This window comes from Balaenoptera musculus, chromosome 4 (assembly GCF_009873245.2).
Source record: "Balaenoptera musculus isolate JJ_BM4_2016_0621 chromosome 4, mBalMus1.pri.v3, whole genome shotgun sequence".
NCBI classification, from domain to species: domain Eukaryota; kingdom Metazoa; phylum Chordata; class Mammalia; order Artiodactyla; family Balaenopteridae; genus Balaenoptera; species Balaenoptera musculus.
In genome coordinates, this window is record NC_045788.1 from 17207573 (window position 1) to 17229372 (window position 21800).

Below are 21800 nucleotides of genomic sequence, written 5' to 3' on the forward strand. Positions count from 1 at the left end.
TGCTTGTAAATTTTGGAGATTAATCCTTTGTCAGTTGCTTCATTTGCAAATACTTTCTCCCATTCTGAGGGTTGTCTTTTCGTCTTGTTCATGGTTTCCTTTGCTGTGCAAAAGCTTTTAAGTTTCATTACGTCCCATTTGTTTATTTTTGTTTTTATTTCCATTTCTCTAGGAGGTGGGTCAAAAAGGATCTTGCTGTGATTTATGTCATAGAGTGTTCTGCCTATGCTTTCCTCTAAGAGTTTGATAGTGTCTGGCCTTACATTTAGGTCTTTAATCCATTTTGAGTTTATTTTTGTGTATGGTGTTAGGGAGTGTTCTAATTTCATTCTTTTACATGTAGTTTTCCAGTTTTCCCAGCACCACTTATTGAAGAGGCTGTCTTTTCTCCATTGTATATTCTTGCCTCCTTTATCAAAAATAAGGTGACCATATGTGTGTGGGTTTATCTCTGGGCTTTCTATCCTGTTCCGTTGATCTATGTTTCTGTTTTTGTGCCAGTACCGTACTGTCTTGATTACTGTAGCTTTGTAGTATAGTCTGAAGTCAGGGAGTCTGATTCCTCAAGCTCCATTTTTCTTTCTCAAGATTGCTTTGGCTATTCGCTCACTCCCTTTATCTTAATCCTTTGTTCTTAAGCAGATGCAGGCCAGCCATACATTTTTTTAAAATGGTCAAAGTGTAATGTCTGCAGCCCTTGCCATCCACTGCCCTTCCAGTTTTTTCTTTTGTCATTTTCTCCAAGGGCCCGATACCCTCATGTTGCCCAACCCTTGGCTGCTCAGAGTGACCCACTACAAGAAAAACAGGTCAGCCCTTTCCCATCTACTTCAAAACATATCTATTCTGTACCTTATCTCTTAGGATTCTGCCTTTGGGTCATAAAAAATTTGTAAATGTTAAGCCCAGTGATTTACTACTCTTTATGAGCTGACATGTACACATTTTAACCGGAGTCTTCTGAATAAAAGACCGTAATCCAAGGAAATGAAAGTTTTTAATAGTGGAAGTAGCCCCACGGGAGATAGTAAGTGCACAGTCCCTGGAAGTGTTTCGCTGAGCTGGTGACCACTTCCCAAGGATGAACTAGAAGATTCGTGATCCCTTCCAATTCTGAGAAATCTGTAGTGACTCTAGTGGTGGGAGCTTCAAGCACCTTGGCAAGCCAGTTCCAGTCTCTCCTTGTATTTTCTCCCTTTTTGTGGCTCTGCACCCCCCACCTCCATAATACAGGCTATTCTTTCAACTTTCCCAGCAGTTACCAACAGCCTGTCATATTTAAGAGCATTTTCTTGGCAAACCACCATTCTGCATGAAAGGAAGGATTGGGATTGGGGAAAGTGGATTTGACAGTTACCACCCAAAGTATGTTAATTGTAAGCTTTGTACCTTGGCAGTCATAATTTATACAATAAACAAAATCCATTTGTTTGCTAAGCAACACCTTTCCCTCATTCTTGACCTCAGTGGAGGTATTTGACCTTGGGACTTAAGAAATCTTAAATTCCATCCTGCTTGCAGAACATGCTTTAGTGGCCCTGGCAGAAGCAATCTCTTATTTCTGCCCTGTACTTACCTCCCTTGGCCTGAATCTCACCATCCACATCCTCATCTCTGACATGAACCCAGCAGCCCTGGGCATTCTCTCAGCATAACTGATCTCAGATGAGGTACTATGCAGGCTTCTGTGGGGATCCCCCATGCACTGAGGCCTCACATCAGGAGCAGCTTCACTTCAACCTGATGTGGGTTCACATCCAGTCATCTGTCAGAGGGGAAGCTTCCCTTTGTAGAATAAGGCTCAACAGATCCTATATCTAATATGAATAATAAGAATATCTTTATCCAATGACAAGATGTGACTCTTTGAAGAGCTTCAGATTTGGGAATACATTTTATGTGTATATACAAAATTGGGATCATTTAGAGACTATTTCTCCGCTAATATTTAGATATTATTATTACTTGGAAGAATTTTCCCTCTAGAAAAAAAGCACGTTAATTTGGTACAGACTGTCTCTTGTAAGAGTATAAGAATAATTTTTCTTAATTGGAAGAGCTTTTTTATTGAGGAGAAAAAAATCATTATCTTTTAGGGTACTGTATTTTAGTTCTTTCTAAGACTTTTATAATATGTAGTCGTTTGTGGTATCTTCTAAATAAATAATAGCATTTTAATTTTTGCCTTTCAGCTTTCACCTGAATTGTATCCATTTAAATAGATTTATAGCTGTTTTCTTGAACAGTCCAGGCTTTTCTGGTTCTTTTTGCACCTGGGGCTTAATAACACAATAAGCAAAGGAGAGAGAGGGAGAGAGGTGATAGAGTGTATTGACACCAAGTGAGTGAGCAATAAAGGTGGCTGTATTTTCCTGCCATAGGAAGGAAGGGCATACACAACCATGACGTTCAGTCACTTCTTTTTTTTTTCCAAAGGTAGAAAATATATGATGTAAGAGTGGTAGGAAGGGAGGGAGACTGGTTGCTTTTTCAGGTTAGGGGAAAGAAACATCACTATAAATGCACTTGAAGAAAAGGCAAATGGATTTTCATTTTCTTCATTAAACATGTCATCTTCTTACTTTGTTTCCCCTCTGTCTTGCTGAATCTACCCCAGCTGATGTATCTGCCTCTGCCCCAGTTTTGCTCCTCCAAGGGCCCTTCTGTCCACTGTGGCATGAAGGGTAAAAGCCACAAAGGCCCTTTCTTTGGCCACGTCATCTCTTCACTGCCCCTTGGCTTACACTGTATTTGTGCTTTATTTGCAGGTCTGTGGCTGTCCTCTTTATTGGAAAACCCCCATGTTCAGGGCTGCAGGGGGAGAGAGGACAGGATTTGTGTCAGCACAGTCATTCATTGCCATGTGGAGAAAGTAAGTATGAGAGCAGTTACTCTGGGGCTGGGCAAGGAATTGTCCAGTCCTCATGACATGCTTTATAAAAGTCACTTATTTTACTCATTTATTAATTTTCCCCTTATCCTTTGTTTCAACAAGTAAAATTCAATGATTCACAATTTTTTATGCCCACACACAAATTCTTTCCCTAAGCCTTTATCTTACATGTCTCTAATCGGTAAAACAGATCTTCAGAAATACTTCTTTAATAACTGTTTGGTAGTTTCTTAGTTTCACTTGTTAACAATTTGAGTCTTAGGATTTGACTCTTGCAGCAGTGACATAAATGCTCCTTTAAGGGGAGCAAACCACACATGTCACATGCTTCCATTCTCATGTGATCAAATTTAGAATTGTATGTAGTTGATTTCTTAAAAATAGCTGAATTCTAGTAGATTTTAGTTATTACTTTTTGAAAGCTCCAGTTAAGGAACAAAGGAATAGTACATCTATCAAGATACTCCTGGATTTTAACATCCTGACAAGTTTTCTTGAATTCAAATCCAACTTTCTTCTCTCTTTTATTTTTTTCTCCCTTCTTTCTTCTTTAGAAATTATTTCTTGATATATTTATCAATTTAAGAGACTGTTATAGCATGCCCCTTCTACCTCTTTTAACTGATCAGCCTTAGCCTTCTTTAAATATGCTCTTCTCACCTTTTCTGGGCTAGATACCCTTCCTGATGAACTATCAGGAAATGCTGTTCACCTGATGTCACTATCATCATCATCATTATTTAAAATCAACATATAATAGCAGCAAAATTCAGCTTACAGATTCTTCTGATTCTTTCATGCCACCTCAAAGCCCTTAGTAATATAATGCTTGAGAACATAATAGGTGATTAATAACTGTATTCTTATTTTGAAAAATCTAGCAGCAAGTTGAGTTCACCAAGTTCTTCTTTCATTACAATAGAACTAAAGTGATCAGGGGATATAAGACTACCAGTTAATGGACTTCTTTTAAAGAACGACATCAAAGCTAAAAGTTATAAATGCTTCATGTTTTCCAGGTGAATTTTAGTCATTTTGTTACAGGGAATAGTTCTAAGTTGTTCAAATACCAAGGACTAGAATGGCCCTAGGACTAGAACCACTCCTTATATACCAGCAGGATGACCCTCCAAAGTCAGGGCCATGGTCACCATTCCACCTCTCCTATAGCAAATAGGAAACAGCTAGATAAATACCTTAAAAAAATTTTTTTGTGTGTGCAGTCATAAAAGTAGAAGAATTCCTTGGGGTCTAGAATTAGCAAAAAAGCACTAATTAGGAGTAAACCAGTAAAAGAATTGGCATTTGCCATTCTGGCTGTCTCTGGCACCCTAGAACCTGAGGGAAGAAAATAGAGCCAAGGGCCTGAACAATAGGGGGGTCAGCTTGGATTCCCTCTCCTTTCCCCACCAGTAAAGCCAGGACTCCAGCTGTGTGGTCTGCTTGTCTATTATTAATTATTATTGTTGTTATTAGAAATCAGTGTATAACAGTAGCAGAATTGAAGATGTTGAAATGTGTAGATGTTCTAGCTTTTATTGAGCTAGCTCCTCTCCCCCTGGTAGGTGCCAGGCCCTGAAAAATGCCTCAGGTGGAGTGTGAACAAGGGATAGAAAGAATAGGGATGTTACACAGCTGTTGTCCTGGGTATCTTCAGCCATTTAGTTCAGCATTGTTGGCAAAAGCCATCTAACAATCTGGGAAAGCAGCAAGAAGTGAGTTATGATTATTTCAGAGAAAGTGTTGAAGAAGCTGGGAGATTAAAAAGCAGGGGGGGTGGGGGAAGTAGTTCATTCTATAAAAAATTAGGGCCAGAGAGAAGAACTATAACTACTTACATTCTAAGTTATTTTGAATATGCTAGGACCGTATGTTTGTGAGCCTGAGGCTGACTATCAAAGAAAAGCTAGTAATCAACTTGTTTATCGGCAGTTAACTGCATAATATTAAGGAAAGTAACAGCCAGTTTTTTTGTCTTAGACTTCATGTCACCGGGATAGGGTGGACATTTCTGTTGGTGGACAGAGCAGCAGCACCCGAACAGCTGTATTCCTTTATTGAGATGAATCATTTTCATTTTATCTCTAAGGAAAAGAGATTATTTCTGCAAAGGCAAAAGGCAAAAAAAGACTTGAAGCACAAGTCTTCATTTTCAGTTACTACAGGAAACTGCTTATGAAGTTATACAGCATGAGCAACTGTCCCTGTCTTTTTTCATTAAAAAATTTAAAAAAAAATTCTATGAACAGAAACCTGTGATGTCTCTGTATCAAAGCTTTATTTTCTGGCCAGATACTGTGACGACTGGAGCGCCCTCTAGTGGGAGCTCCTTTCTCAGCACTTAAAATGCCTTTTAAAAACCAGGGTGCTTTAAAGGAGACCCAAGTATGGCTATTTTGGGAGACAAAGCAACTAAGCAGGATGGTTTGAATTACCACACTGACCTTAAAGAAGACATGTGTTTATTTTTATAATTTTTTACAAACTGTACCCTTTGCATAAAGTGACTTGGGTCCAAGTATAGTATATAAAACTTTCAAGTACAAAAAAATAACTGGCAGGACTTCCCTGGTGGTGCAGTGGTTAAGAATCCACCTGCCAGTGCAGGGGACACGGGTTCGATCCCTGGTCCGAGAAAATCCCACATGCCACAGAGCAACTAAGCCCGTGCGCCACAACTACTGAAGCCCGTGCGCTCTAGGGCCCGCGTGACACAACTACGGAGGCCCACGTGCCTAGAGCCCATACTCTACAACAAGAAAAGCCACCGCAAGGAGAAGCCTGCACACCACAACGAAGAGTAGCCCCCGCTCACCGCAACTAGAGAAAGCCCGCGCGCAGCCAAAAAATAAATTTTTAAAAATTAAAAAAAAACAACTGGCAGATAATGACACAGAATTAAAACATATTGGCATATACATACACATGCTGACTTGCTCCAATAATAGGCTCTATATAATCTTGGGGGGAAAGTCAAATACAAAAGTTAACAGCAAAACGGGAAATAGTTTGCCTCCTGTCCCAGTGTTTATGGGGTGGAAGCTTCTGAGCCCTCCTCTGAGTGGTTTGAGCATGAACACCTTAACAGGCTCTTGTTCCCCTGCCTCTGCTCCCCTTCCCTTCCCTGCTCTGCTGCCCATTTCATATCTGTACTTTGACATCTGTTTCTCTTACAGTCAAGACATTTTTAGGGGAAAGGCATTGCTCCACAGCTTTTCTTTTTGAGTTCCCAGTTTACTAGCTTTGTGACAGAGCTCCTCTTACACTGAGTCAGTAATATTGTCCCAGCTTTTTTATGCTTTACTTCCTCTTACCTTTTCATGTCAAAGTGTCATTTGTCCACTAACAAAACAATATTTCGTCCTAAGAGCTCTGGAAGATAGTTTAGAACAGCTATGTTTACCTTCTTTCTCCAGCTTTCACGACTTTTTTAAATCTCTTTTTCTCCTGCCTTATAGAGTTCACCAGCCACTAGCATTGGCTGAGAATCAGAATTCACCTTTTCTCTCTGATTCATGCTTCTGATAGCAAAAGGCCCTACCTGATTTGACTTTTCCCTCTTAGAGAATCTCTCATCTGTCACGTCTGTGCAGTTTGTACTTGGTGGTGCTATACCTCACTGCCTTTTTGTTGTGATCATCCCACCCATTTTCTTATCCTAAGAGGTGATTCCCATCAACACCTATTTCACTAATCTTTTTCTGAAATGTATATTTATTTAACTTTGGGGGTCCTGAGCATGCTGAAGAATGATAAGGAAAATAAATATAAAGATCATTCTATGGCTTTAATAATCACAAATGAAGTCAGTTAAGGGTATATCTGTTAGATCACAAACATTTTTTGAGAATCTTCAATGTGAAAGTCACTATGTCTAGTGCTAAGGGAAAAAAAGAGCTATAACTTTGCCTGCCCTTTAGGTGCCAGAGAAATGAAAGAAAGTTCATGGTAATACATACAAATTAAATAGTACAAAGATCAGTAAGGAATTTAGTTGTCAGAGAAGGCTTTTTGAAAGAGGTAGTTTATTAGCTGGACCTTAAAGAATAGCCAGCGTTCAGATAGCAAAGTTGGGAGAGGTGGTATTCTAGGAGAGTAAAACAGCATGAGAAATGGCACCGAGGCAAGAATGCACACAGCACGCTCAGAGAAGAGTGGGTCAGGCCAGCTGCCCGGAGTGGACGTTTCATTTAGCAAAGTGGTGAGATAGGCAGACTCTAGCCTAATTAAAGAGGGCCTTAAATGCCCAACTTAGACATCTAGACTTACTCATATAAGTGGTAGAAAACTGTTGAACATTTTTGGAAAAGGGAATTATATAATCAGAGAATGTTTTAGAATGATGAATTGTCCATGATGTGAGGTTGGATGGACACTGAAGCCTGTTATGACCCTCTTCCCTTCTAAAAGTCTCAGCATGAAGTAATAAGACCCTGGAGTTGACGGTAAAACAGAAATAGGAAGGAAGGAATGGTTGTCTAAAATTTTTTGAGGAAATATTCCTCAGGACTCTAGTATTCCCATCCCAAATTCCAAGCACCTAGTGGTCTAAGATAGAAACCTGGGAGTCATCATGGACTTCCCCCCTTTTACCCCTCCACACCTATCAACTACCATTTCCTTTCACTTGAACCATATTTGCCCCTTTCTCTTTGTCTCCCACTGCCAGTAGCCATGCTCAGGCCCTTGGAAAGATTTCTGCTTGATATTTATGAAAAACACATCTGATCATGTGACAGTCCAAGTTAAAATTCTTCTGCGAGTAGGCGAAAGTCCAGGCTTCTTGACCTAACATAAAAGGGCCTCCAGGGTCCAATCTTACATGCTCATGTCCCCTTCCCTTACCACCCCAGTGCTTGCAGCTGCTCAAATAATCTGTGCAGTCTCACACCAGGTCTTTGTACATGCAACCCTCTTGATCTGCAACAGCCCACTTTCCTACTTCACAACTCTTCAGGGAATTTCACTGGTCCTCCTGTGTCTTTCCATGACACCCTGAGTTTATTACTTCTGTAATAAGATTATACAGGCATATAATCTTATTGGTGTAGCTCTTTCACTAGACTGTAAGCTCCTTACAGGGCACAAAACCATGTCTTATTTTCTTTGTATTTCAAGTATTCACAAGGCCAGACACAGTATCTGGCACACAATTAGCATTCAATAAATGATTAAGGAAGAAAAGCAAGAAAGGTTGGAAACTAATTGGATGTGGAGAATAAGGAAGAGAAATAAGTTTAAAATGACTTCAAATTTTCAAGCCCAGATAACTTGGAGTGGTACCACCATTAATAAAAATAGACATCTATGACTTAGAGAGGAAGATTTTAAATTTGGTTTTCGCTATTTTGACTTTGCTGTCAGAGTATAGCATCCAGATGGAAATGTCGAGCAATTAATTGGATGTGAGGAATTCTTAGAACTTGAAGATTTAATAGGGCCTTCATTTTCTTCTTAAGTCTGGTCCTTCAAAGTCTAATTTCAAAAGCCCCCTATCAGGTTAGTCCTGAATATGTCTGCCAACCTGGACAAGCAGAAGTTCATGTCTTATATGGTATGTAGTGGTCCATCAGATGTGTTCCCTCCCAGTGGGCAGCTCTGGAGTTCTGGTTCCAGATGCCCTGAGCTAACCTGAACAGACATTCTCCTTCAAGTGTATTTTTACATGCATTAGTTCAGTTGACTCTGTGGTCTCAGAAGCATTCTACAAAAATAATGTACCGTCTTGTTGTTGAGCTTTTATTAAGATGGCCCTTCGACAAAATCAAGAGCATGGAAAATTTTCCTTTTTTTTAGTCACTGAAAAGAGAGCACTTGATTCTTGATCTAAACGGCCTTCAGATCAGACTGAAATTACCAACTATTGATGTTGTAGTCATTGTTCATAGTAGCCAGTCTTCCTAAGCAATTGTTTCTTTTCTAGGTTGCTGAGTAACCATCATGATGATGCCTCTAAGTTTATTTGTCTTCTTGCAAAGCCCAGCTGCAGCTATCTAGAACAGGATGATTTTATTCCTTTACTTCAGGTAATTTTCATTTCCTTTTAAAAATGGGTTTTATTTTTAGAGTTTCAGAGGCTTTTAAAATTTTTTCAACTGTGAGATATGTCAACTGAGATATACAAATTTAGAGGTCAGATTTCTAGACGAGTTGTTTCCAAGCTTGTTTCAGCAGCAAAATCCTTTTGTTTAGAGAAAATTAACACTGATAATAGTATAAACAGATAATAGTATGAAACAGATAAAACAGGGCTACTCCCACTGAAGCAGAAGAGAGAGGCCTTACTCAGCCTCTCCTCTTGCCCACCCACAGCAGTCATAGAAGCACCTTCTGAAACTAGGCGATTGGCCTAGTCGAGTAGACCTCTGTTAAGGTTAAAGAGAAAGAGATCTCCAACAGAAAGAGCCCACTTGGGGAATATTTATATCCAGGCCTTCTGATGAGAATCAATTGCATGCCAATACTGGATCTGTTTTTATTATAGCATTCTTCATAGCCTGATACATTGCTTGTTAATATTCTTAATTTCATATTTAAATATTACATTTTTCTAAGTAGTTCACAAGTTACTTGAAGCTGAGACCTGCCTTTCATTTCTGTTGAATGCACATCATTTTTTTAGTTGTTCTAGTAAATCCTTGTTTACTGTTAGTTAGGATACCTAAAGAAGGGCAGAAAGATGCATTAACGTAGTGCAGGTTTTTTTAAGTTGTATTCGTGGCTACCATCATTTTTTTTTAATAGATTTTTGTTGAATTGCAACATACATACACAAAAAGACACACTAATCACAGTGCATCAATTAATTTTCACAATGTGAGCACATCTGTGTAACTAGCACCCAGATGAATAACCAAAAATTACCAGTACCCCCCAAAGCTCTTCATGCTCCCTCCCAGTCACTGCTGCCCTAGGGGAACCACTATCCTGACTTCTAACACTGTATGACATAGATTTCTAGTTGTTGGAACAGTTTTACATGTTCAGAAAATGAAGTTTGGTTATAATTTATTTTGTGTGCAGCGTTTTTGAGCTTGTCTTAATTTGCATGATAGCCTTGATTATCCTTAGACTCATCTGCTACATGTTTTTGTTCCCCTTTAAAAAGTGTTCATGGGAATGAGGACTGTTAATAGTTTCTTACATTTAATCAAGATCGTCATACATAATATCCAATATTATGTGTTCCTATTTATGTTTTGTGAAAGTTCTCCAGCTACGCCTCACCCTCACCAGCTCAATCCATTCGCAGCCGTGCTCTGTCTCTTACAAACTGCATCTTTTTGGCCCCCTTCCCCTAATAGCTTCTGGTTGGGTCTGGCAGATGGATAGCACCGCCAGGAGGTGGGAGGGCAGAAAAGAAAGAAGTTAGCATTTCTTCCCAACTCTTTGCTTCAGCACAGTAACTGTATTTCTCTATAATACAGCTTCTGCTGGATGGCCGCTTCTCCACAGTTGTAGTGCCTACTGGGCTCCTGTAGCTCTGTCCCTCCCCTTGTCCCTTTGGCCCTAGGGATTGTAACAATAGCTTTCTGTTGCTCATCCCTGGTGCCTTCCACTCCCTTGTTTGTTCCCTTAACCTCCCCACGACTCTACACATAATTGCTTCGTGAAAGGTTCATATGGGTGAATTCTTTTTCCTATGGGGACCTACCTTGACTGAGTTTTATCAGAAGCTTTAATAAAAGCTTTGACAGGAATATAAATTAAGCTGTACCAAGAGAATTATGAACAAACAACAAAATTATGAGTTAGTGGACATTTTTACTTCCTTCCCTTAAATGTAAGGAGAAGTTTTATTTTCATGTAAGAAGTGGACATATGGAGTCTTCTGGTAAAAGATGACAGAGTGATACATTCTCCTCCCATTCTTTTCCAAACCCCTCCAGTTAAAATATAGATATTTAAAAGGAATAAACCCATGAAAGTTAATAGAATGGCACAGAGGAACAGAGGAGGGAAAAAATCAGTATACAAGATACGTAATATTCCTTGAAGATAGAAAGCAGAAGCAGGCTAAGGAGACCACAGCCCGGAACGAGGGGCTGTGTATGGGCTGCAGTGGAGAAGTGAGCTACTCTTTTCCACTCTGCTCATTAGGATCCCAGAGAGGCTGTAAACTCGGAGTTGGCAGAGCTGATGAGAAGTATTAGAAATGGGGAATCATTGAAGGCTGGTGTACAGAGCAGTTGACCAGTTGACTCCTTACCTGGTTCCCAAATGTAAAGTGCAGCCTGACAAATTAACAAAACAAACAATAGAGCATGTTAAGACAAATTCCAGTAGAGGAACATCCTAGATAGTGTCTGGCCAGTATTCATCAAAACTGTCAAGATCGTCAGACAGAAGGGAAGTCTGAAAAACTGTCTTAGCCGGAAGGAGCGTAAGGAGGCACAACAGCTAAATGTAATATGAGATCCTAGAACAGAAAAAAATACATTAGGTAACAACTAAGGGAATGTGAATTAAGTATGTCCTTGAATAATAGTAATAATAATGTATCAATATTGGCTTATTAATTATAGCAAATGCTAATGTAAGATGTTAATAATTAGGGACCTGGGTGCAGATATATGGGAACTTTATACTGTCTTCTCAATTTTTCTGTAAGGCTAAAACTGTTCTAAAAAGGCATTTTTAAAAAATAATTACTATATTCAGGGAGATTATATAAAACAAGAATAGATGCTGACACAAGAAAGAGCTGTTTGAATTTTAAAATGTAAGTGCCAAAATTTTAAATTTCAACATAAGGCCTGGAAACTAAAGTTAAGGATATCTCTGGCACACACAGACTCACAGATGGGGGAGAAAGAGAGAGACAGAAGAGAAGACATAAAGGACCAATTCAAGAATTTCAACATCTAACTAACTGGAATCTGAGGAAGAAAGAAGGGAAAAAACGGAGAGAAGGAAATCGTCAAAGAAATAATATAGAGTCATCAAGGAAATAATACAGGATGGAGAGAATTGGAAAGACTGGAGTGATAGGATGGGTCCAGAGAGCAGGAACCCAGTGGGATTCCTTGGGATTCCTGTTTCCTTTCTTGGGGAAATACAACATGCCTGTGTAACCATCATCTGATCAAAAACAGAATGTGACCCTCCCATCCCAGCCTCTCATGTTGCCTCCAGTCACTGCCCACAGAACCAGAATATACAGAATATAAATCTTCTGGTTGAAAGGAGCCTCTGAGTGCCAAACACAATGAATAAAAAAAAGACATACATAAACAAGTCCTCTTGAAATTTTAGAAAACCACTGGAATCCCCCAGAGAGAAAAACCAGGTCACCTTAATAAGAATAAGAATCGGGGTGGTATTAGATTCTCATTGGCAACTCTGGGGAAATGGATATGAATTCAGATTTCTACATCCTGCCAAGTTATCAATCGGATATGAGGTTAGAATAAAGACATTTAAAAACTCAGAAAGTTTATCTCCTGTTTTCTTAGAGAGTTACTGGAATATATTCTACAGCAAATTAAGTAAACCAAAAAGGAGAAATGCATGAGATCCAGGAAACAGTGGATTCAATCCAGAGAAGCAGTGAAATTAAGTCCCAGGTTGGCAACTGAAGAACAGCCAGTCCAGAATAGAGAAGGTGGAGGATTTCTCTGGAAAGGGAGGTAGAAGAGGATAGTTGTTACATGTGAGAACAGGGAAACTGGAGAGTATGATGAAGATGCAACATTGTGTATCAACAAGCTAAAGAAAAGCAATTAGAAACTCCTTGAAAAATGAAAAAACTGTAAGACAGTCATGTATAAACACAGAGCAAACTGAAATGTGACATGATTATAAACAACTGATGGAGGGTAAGAAAAGGAAGTTCATCTAACCTCAATGCCTGGAACATTCTCCTTTGAATGCCCCCAAGGGACATGATGTTGGACCAATAAGAAATGAAATGCATTCCTTATATGCTACTTAACTTAGCATTCAACAGTATTTATATAGTCAAAATGTCATAAAATATTTTAATGTATAACACCTAAAGTCACCCTATGGATTAACTGTAGAAAATTTTATTATGGTTGCAGAACAGTATTTAAACAGCCTGAACAATGTAAAAGTCAAAATATTGCCAACAAAATGTGAAGGAGAAAAAGAGGGAGAAGAGAAAATAAGGGTAAGGGTGCTATAATCATCATCCTTTGTAAAAGGAAATTAAGGCACTAAGATGAATGGGGTGAAAATTAAATGTATAAATAGATTATTTACAGTTTACAAAGATAACCAATACAAGAACTAAAAATCATAACCTCAAATATTGGGTAAGGGGAGTAAAGTGGGACAGTTTAAATGAGCTAAATCCTCATCTTCCCTAGCAAAGAATAATAGATATTGTCTAAAGTTGATAGAACTACAAAGAAAAGTAATTGTAGGGACTTCACTGGTGGTGCAGTGGTTGAGAACCCACCTGCCAACGCAGGGGACACGGGCTTGAGCCCTGGTCTGGGAAGATCCCACATGCTGCGGAGTACCTAAGCCCATGTGCCACAACTACTGAGCCTGTGGTCTAGAGCCCGTGAGCCACAACTACTGAGCCTGCATGCCACAACCACTGAAGCCCACACGCCTAGAGCCTGTGCTCTGCAACAAGAGAAGCTACCGCAATGAGACACCCGCACACTGCAATGAAGAGTAACCCCTGCTCTCCGCAACTAGAGAAAGCCTGAGTGCAGCAGTGAAGACCCAACACAGCCAAAAATAAATAAATTTTTAAAAATAAATTAATTTTAAAAAGTGATGCCTATTTAAAAAAAAGTAATTGTAACATAGTATTTAATTATACTTAAATAATAATTAAATTTTATGTTTAATTATAGAGGTAAGCAGCAAAAGAAATAAAGATATAAATGATTCAAAAGAAGTGGGGCTAAAGGTGCATGGATGGGGTAGGTTGGTAGAATGGTTCTTTCCATCATAAGTTCTTATATACTCCTTGATTTTATACCATGTGTATATGTAATTTCTCTTATTTTTATTATGGAGAATTTTGAGCATATACAAATGCAGGCAGAGTGATCTACTGAACCCCCATGTACCCATCACCCACCCCCAATAATTATCAGAAACTAAAGAGATAGAGAATTTTAAAAACAGTAGCACTTTCAGTAAGTTGAAATCTTGGTATGGGGAGAACATTAACAAAATAGACCACCAATTAACTAATTTCATCAAGAAAAAGGAGAAAGAACTAATGGACAAAATAAGAAATGACAAGGAGGAACAGAAGAAATTTTTTAAAAGTCATAAAAGACTATTTTGCAGGCCTCAAATTTATTTGGAAATAAATTTGAAAACCTAGCTGAAATGGAAAATTTCCTAGGAAAATACATCTGACCAAAATTGACCCCATTTTATTTATTTATTTATTTATTTTATTTATTTATTTTTGGCTGTGTTGGGTCCTCGTTGCTGCGCACGGGCCTTCTCCAGTTGCGGCGAGTGGGGGCCGCTCCTCGCTGCAGCGTTAGGGCTCCTCATTGCGGTGGCCTCTCCTGTCGTGGACCACGGGCTCTAGGTGCACGGGCTTCAGTAGTTGTGGTGCATTGGCTTAGCAGTTGTGGCTCATGGGCTGTAGAGCACAGGCTCAGTAGTTGTGACGCACGGGCCCAGCTGCTCCGTGGCATGTGGGCTCCTCCCGGACCAGGGCTTGAACCCATGTCCCCTGCATTGGCAGGCAGACTCTCAACCACTGCGCCACCAGGGAAGCCCGACCCCATTTTATTTAGAAAGCTTAACAAAGTAATTTCCTTAGAAGAAGTAGAGATCTTTATTAAGGAACTACCCCACAAAAAGCACCAGGCCCAGGTAGTTTCACAAGGGAATTCTACAAAACCCTCAAAGACCAGATAGTCCTAATGCTTAATAAATTATTCCAGAGAATTGAAAAGGAAGGAAAACTCCATAGCTCCTTCTATGAAACAACTGATACATAAACCAAGTACAGACAGTACAAAAAAGAAAATTGCAAATGAAGATAATTCATGATTAATAATAAAAAGTAATAAATAAAATATTAAACAGATGCATACAACCTGGTGGGATTTATTCCAGGAATTCAAGATTGCTTCAATATTAGGATCTTTTTTAATATCACATGTTGTATCTAAGAAAAAAATTATGATTGTCTCAATAGATGCTGAAATAACTTTGGACAAAATTTAACACCCATTCATTAAAAAATGCTCAAGAAAGTAAGTATTTGAGATGCTTTCTTAACATGATTATAATATATATACCTAGTGCTAAAGCCAATATAGAAAAACATTAGAGGCATTTCCATTAAGATCAGAGACAGGGCAAGGATGTCACAATATCCATTACTGTTCAGCATTGTACTAGAGTAATTATATTGTACAAGAGAAAACAATTAGAGGCATAAGAATGGTTGAAGAAGTAAAGTATTCATAGATGACGTGACAGTAAACCTGGAAACCCAAGAGAATCAGTGATAAAACTCAAAACAATAAAATAATTCAGTAAAATAGTAGGAAATAAAATTAACATATACAATGAACAGAACTTCCATTTCTGACCAAAATGGAGTAACTGGGACTGGATTTGCCGTCTCACCCGAAACAACAAAAAACGTCAGGCAAGAAATACAAAATAATGGTTTTCAAGGTGCCAGACATCTGGCAACAAAAGATAGCGATTCCTGAGAAACAGTAAACAAACAAAGTGATCCTTATGATTGCCTTGAGAGAGTTTCCAAGCCACAGTGTGTTGATGGGGACCCTAGGCAGAGTTCAGCGAACTCCCTGAGTTTAGGAGACAGAGCTGAGAATCTAGAAGGACCAAAGTAGTTAGAATTCTTGGAACAGAGCACCAAAGAGGAAAGAAATGCACAGAGAGAAAACTCCAGAGAGCTTCAGAACTCCTCCATGGGTATTCAGCAGAGGTACTGATCAGCAGATATATGTGAGGAAAGTAACCAAAGCTGAAGAAAGAGCTACCCCAAATTAGAGGGAACAGTACCCATAAGTCACACAGGGCCAACCAAGAATAATATCTGTCTCTACCAGCCAGACTGGAAAACTTCATAATACATGGCACTTTAGGTAGAGTAGTCATAGGAGTCTTGCCTCAGTAGTGGGGAATAATTAGCCCTAAATTAGATAGCACTCAGTCCTGTCTAACAGATCTGAAAAGCAAGATCTAGAAGGATGAAAGGGTTTTTCAAAGTAACTTAACAGCATCCCAGAACATAAAATATTTATTCTATTCAGAACTTGAGAATATAAGAATATAAAAATATCCAGCACTCAAAAAGGTAAAATTCAGAATGGCTGGCAACATCAGGCATGCAAAGAAACAAGAATACAATTGATGATTAGGAGAAAAATCAATCAATTGAAACTGACTCAGAACTGGCACAGATGTTAAAATTAGCAGATAAGTATATTAAAACAAAAATCAAAAACTGAATACTTTTTTAAAGACCCAAGCTGAACTTGTAGAGATGAAAACTAAGGTGTCTGGGGTGAAAAATATACCAGATTAGATTAACAGCAGATTAAACATTGCAAATTAAATGACTAGTGAACTTGACATAGAATAGAAACTATCCAAAATGAGACATGGAGACATAAAAAAAGAAAGAAAAATGAAAAGAGCATCAGTGAGCTGTGGGGCCTAACTTCAAGCAACTTAACATACTTATAAATGGAAGAGAGGATGTTGTTAAATAAAGAATTTGTCAGGTCTTAGTCTCAGGTTCCTAGGACAGAACTTCTAAAGCCTCGGAATTTCCCGAATGATGAGTGTCTTTGTTTTTCATGGTGGGCTCCTGGGACCATGCCTGAGTTTATATTAATGAGGTGACTCATTGTGGGCCCCTATATAGTTCCAGGATGAGGGCTTCCCATGCCAGAAAGGCCGACCATGTGATTAGAGGTTGAGACTTCCAGCTAGGTGATATCAGCCTGACCTCCAAAGAGGCAGGGAGCCTGGAGATTGAATTCAGTCTTGTGGCCTGTGATTCAATCAATCGTGTCTACATAATGAAACCCAATTAAAAACTCTGGACACTGAAGCACAATTGAGCTCCCCCTGGTTAATGATACACAGTAATGTGCTAGGAGGGTGACATGTCTTGAGGACACAGAAGCTCCACATTTTAGACCTTCCCAGACCTTGCCCCGTGCATCTCTTATTTGGCTGGTCCTCATTTGTATCCTTTATAATAGAATAGTAATCATAATATATTACTGTCCCCAGTTCTGTGGGTCATTTGGGCAAGTTGTTGAACCTCAGGGGATAATGGAAACCCCCAAATTCATGGCCAGTTAGTCAGAAGTATGGGTAGCCTGGGAACCCCAGAGTTATGGCTGGTGTCTGAAGTCAGAGGAGTCTTGTGGGGGACTGTGCCCTTAACCTGTGAAATCTGCACTAACTCTGCATAGTTAGTGCTGAAATTGCATTCCAGGGGGACAGAAAATTATTTGAAGAGATAATGGCCCAGAATTTTCTGTACTTGGTAAAAACTATAAACCCACGAAACTAAGATGCTCAATAAGCCCAAAGCACAAGAAAAACAAAACTATACTAGGGCACATCATAATAAAGTGGCTCAAAACCAGTAATAAAAAGAAACTTTGAAAAGTAGCCAGAGAAAATAGTCACATTTCATAGAGTGGAACAAAGATGAAGATGACAGCGGATTTCGTGTTGGAAAAGTCCAAGCCAGAAGACAGAGGAGCAACATCTTTAAAGTACTGAAAGAAAAGAACTATCAACCTTGAATACTATACACAGTGAAAATACCATTCAAAAATGAAGGTGAATTAAAGATTTTTTTGGACATAGAAAAGCTCAAAGAATTCATCAGCAGCAGAAATGCACTACAAGAGATGTGTTTTGTTTGTTTGTTTTTATTTGTTTGTTTGTTTTAAAAGTTGTTTAGGCAAGGAAGAAAGTAATACCAGATGGAAATGCAAATCTACACAAAGGAATGAACTCCAGAAGTGGTAACTACATGTATGTGATATTTTATTATTCACATCTCTTTAGAAGAAAAGTAACTCTTTAAATGAAACTATCAACAATGCATTATGGTGTTTCTAACATATGTTTAAGTACAATTTGACAACAATAGCATAAAGACTGGGAGAAGAGAAATGGAGGTATATTGTTATGGTTTGCATATAATCCATGAAGTTGTATAACATCTCTTGAAAGTAGATTGTAGTAAATTAAAGATGTATGCTGTAACCTCTGATGCACCTCTAAAATAAGAGTTATAGCTAATAAGCCAAAAAAGGAAATAAAATGAAAGAATCATAAAGAACACTCAGTTAACACAAAAGGAGGAAGAAAAGGAAGAAAAAAAAAGGAACAAAAAATGGATGGGACAGATAGCAAGATGATAGATTTAAACCTAACCATATCAGTAGTCGCATTACATGTAAGTGGTGTGAATACCCCCAAAAGCAAAGATTAGACAAAAAACCAAGACCCAAATATAGTATGTTGCCTGAAAGAAATATAAAGAGACAAATAGGTTAAAAGTAAAAGGAGGGAAATATATATACCATGCTAATATTAATCAAAAGAAAGCTGTTACAGAAATGCAAATCAAAACTACAGTGAGGTATCACCTCACACCAGTCAGAATGGCTATTATCAAAAAGTCTACAAATAACAAACGCTGGAGAGGGTGTGGAGAAAAGGGAACCCTCCTACACTGTTGGTGGGAATGTAGATTGGTGCAGCCACTGTGGAACACAGTATAGAGGTTCCTTAAAAAACTAAAAATAGAGCTACCATATGATCCAGCAATCCCACTCCTGGGCACGTATCCAGACAAGACGAAAACCCTAACTTGAAAAGATAAATGCACCCCAGTGTTCATAGCAGCACTATTTACAATAGCCAAGACATGGAAGCAACCTAAATGTCCATCAATAGATGAATGGATAAAGAAGATGTATATAATGGAATATTTCTCAGCCATAAAAAGAACGAAATAATGCCATTTGCAGCAACGTAGATGGACCTAGAGACTATCACACTAAATGAAGTAAATCAGACAAAGACAAATATCATATGCTATCACTTATATGTGGAGTCTAAAAAAATGATACAAATGAACTTATTTACAAAACAGAAACAGACTCATGGACATAGAAAACAAACTTATGGTTACCAAAGGGGGAAAGGAGGTGGGGGTGGGGGGGAGGATAAATTAGGACCTTGGGGTTAACAGATGTACACTATATAAAATAGATACACAACAAGGACCTACTATATAGCACAGGGAACTATATTCAGTATCTTCTAATAACCTATAATGGAAAACAATCTGAAAAAGTATATATGTATAAAATAAGTAGCAAGGATATACTGTATAGCACAGAGAATTATAGCCATTATCTTGTAATAACCTATAGTGTAATATAATCTGCAAAAATACTGAATCACTATGCTGTACACTTGAAACTAACATAATATTGTAAATCAACTATACTTCAATAAAAAATTAAATGAAAAAAATAATTTATTCAAATTTGTAAAATAAATATCTATATTCCAAACGATAAATAAGTAAAATACAGGACCAATCCCATAAGGGACATAGTAGACAAACAGTGGGAAAATGTTAATTCTCACTAGATACCAAAGAAATGTAAATGAAAGCAGTCTGAAGATGACAATTTACACATTCTAAAAGAACCCCCCAAAAAAGTTGAATGTTTATATCCAGTGATGGTGAAGTTGCCCAGAAATTGACTCATACATTCTTACAGCCATATTGTTCCCACCCTTTAGCCAGAAATGTTACCACTAAGAACTTAAGAAAGAAACAATTTGGCAAAAGCCGAAAGGTCCCTCCTCATCCTCCTGACTTCTAAATGTTGGAACTCCCACAGCTGAGCCCTTTAACACCTTCTCTTTTCCATCCACATGCACTGTTTGGAGGATCTCACCTATATACCCAGACCTCTCTCCTCGTGGATCTCCAGGAAGAAAGCAGACCCCAGCAGAGATTTTCCTGGGGGTGGGGCTTGGGGGGTTTTTTAGGCACTTCAAGGGCTCTGAACTCAGTCAGAAGGGGCCAGGAGGGGCCAGAGAGACCACTAAAGCAAGCTTCTTCATAATATTACTCCCTTACGTTGTTAATAACCAAATGTCCCAGGCTTTATCTGATGCGGAGTAAGGATGAGGTCCCCAGGAATTCCCTCATTGCAGTAGCCCTTAGCTCTCCTGCAGGCCACCAGATCTCAGCTGCCCTTGACCCCAGCCTCCAAGTCTGTGAGAATTATTTTTGTGAGGTAGCCCATTCATATTTTGACTTCCTCACTGAAGCCCATGTAGGAGAGCAAAATTTGCCAACCCAAAATGTCTCTTTGGCATGTAGATTATTTCAGGCTGAAAACAATCAAAGCCCAAAAGACTCAGGAAAAAACTTTGACCTTCTCCCTATTTGCCTCAAAGAATTTAGATAGAGGGCCTGTTCCTGGAACAGAGCTATCAGCAGAGATCTCTGCAAAGAATATGGGCTAAGTATGGTGGGGGAAACTGGGCAGGGCCTAGAAATCAGAGTCCACTCTGTGTCCTATTGTCTCTGTGTAGCCCAGCGAACATTTGTTTATCAAACATTTGCTTTTCCATCTTCATGTGAATTGCCTTCCTCCTCTTTGAAGTCCCAAACCACTACTCCCAACATCCACTTGTGTCTTTAGCTGAAGATGGTATTTAAGGTAAGGGCTTTGGCCATTTTGGCTAGTTACTCAGTTTTCCTGGGTCTCTCCCATGTATACACATTTAACTTTTGTTTAATTTTTCCCCTGTTTAAAAAAAAAAAAAGTCTTACAAATAAATGGAAAGACATTCCATGTTCATGGATTGAAAGACTTACTATTTTTAAATACCCATACTAGCCAAACCAATCTATAGATTGATGCAATCTCTATCAAAATCCCAATGGTCCCATTCCCCCATTCCCTGGCAACTACCATTTCTGTTCTCTGCTTCTCTGAGTTTGACTATTTTAGATACCTCATATAAGTGGAATCATGGAGATGTTGTTCATTGGATATAAAGTTTCAGTTATCCAAGAGAAGTAAGTTCTAGAGATCTGCTATACAACATAGCACCTATCATTAACAATACTGTATTGTGCACTTAAAATTTTGTTAGAAGGTAGATCTCATGTTAAGTATTCTTACCAAAAAACAAACAAAAGAAACAAACAAAGAAACAGCACAGGGAAAGTGTTGGAGATGAAGTATATGTCTATTACCTTGATTACACTGATGGTTTCCTAGGTGTATGCATGTGTCCAAACTCATCAAATTTTGTGTATATTAAATAGGTGCAGTTTCTGTATATCAGTTACACCTCAATAAAGTTGTTTAAAAATACCAATGGTATTTTTTGCAGAAATAGAAAAAACAATTCTAAAATTCATATGGAATTTTTAGGACTTGGAATAACCAAAACAATCCTGAGAAAGGGAAACAAAGCTGGAAGTCTCACACTTTATGACTTCAAAACATATTACAAAGATACAGCAATCAAAACAGGATGGTACTGGCATAAACACAGATATACAGACCAATGGAACAGAATAGAGAACCCAGAAATAAATTCTTGCTTATATGGTCAAATGATCTTCAACATGGGTGCCAAGAATAATAATGGGGAAACAACAGTCCCCAACAAATGGAACTGGGAAAACTGGATATCCACATGCAAAGGAAAGAAGTTAGAACGTATCTTACACCATATAGAAAAATTAACTCAAAATGGATTAAAGACCTAAACATAAGAACTGAAACTATAAAACTCCTAGAAGAAGACATAAGGGAAACTTCACGATATTAGATTTGACAATGATTTTATGGATATGACACCAAAAGCACAGGCAACAAAAGCAAAAATAGACAAATGG

The 21800-nt window shown here is 38.5% G+C and overlaps 1 protein-coding gene across 4 annotated transcripts in view; it reads left to right on the forward strand.

Annotated features, from left to right (window-relative positions):
* PPP2R3A (protein phosphatase 2 regulatory subunit B''alpha) overlaps positions 1–21800 on the forward strand; it is a 210972-nt gene that overhangs the window by 85300 nt on the left and 103872 nt on the right. For all 4 annotated transcript variants that reach the window (XM_036850212.1, XM_036850210.1, XM_036850211.1 and 1 more), the window contains 2 exons: positions 2769–2872; positions 8817–8919. In XM_036850212.1, coding sequence (XP_036706107.1) covers positions 2769–2872; positions 8817–8919 — 207 coding nt within the window. The remainder of the gene's footprint in view (positions 1–2768; positions 2873–8816; positions 8920–21800) is intronic.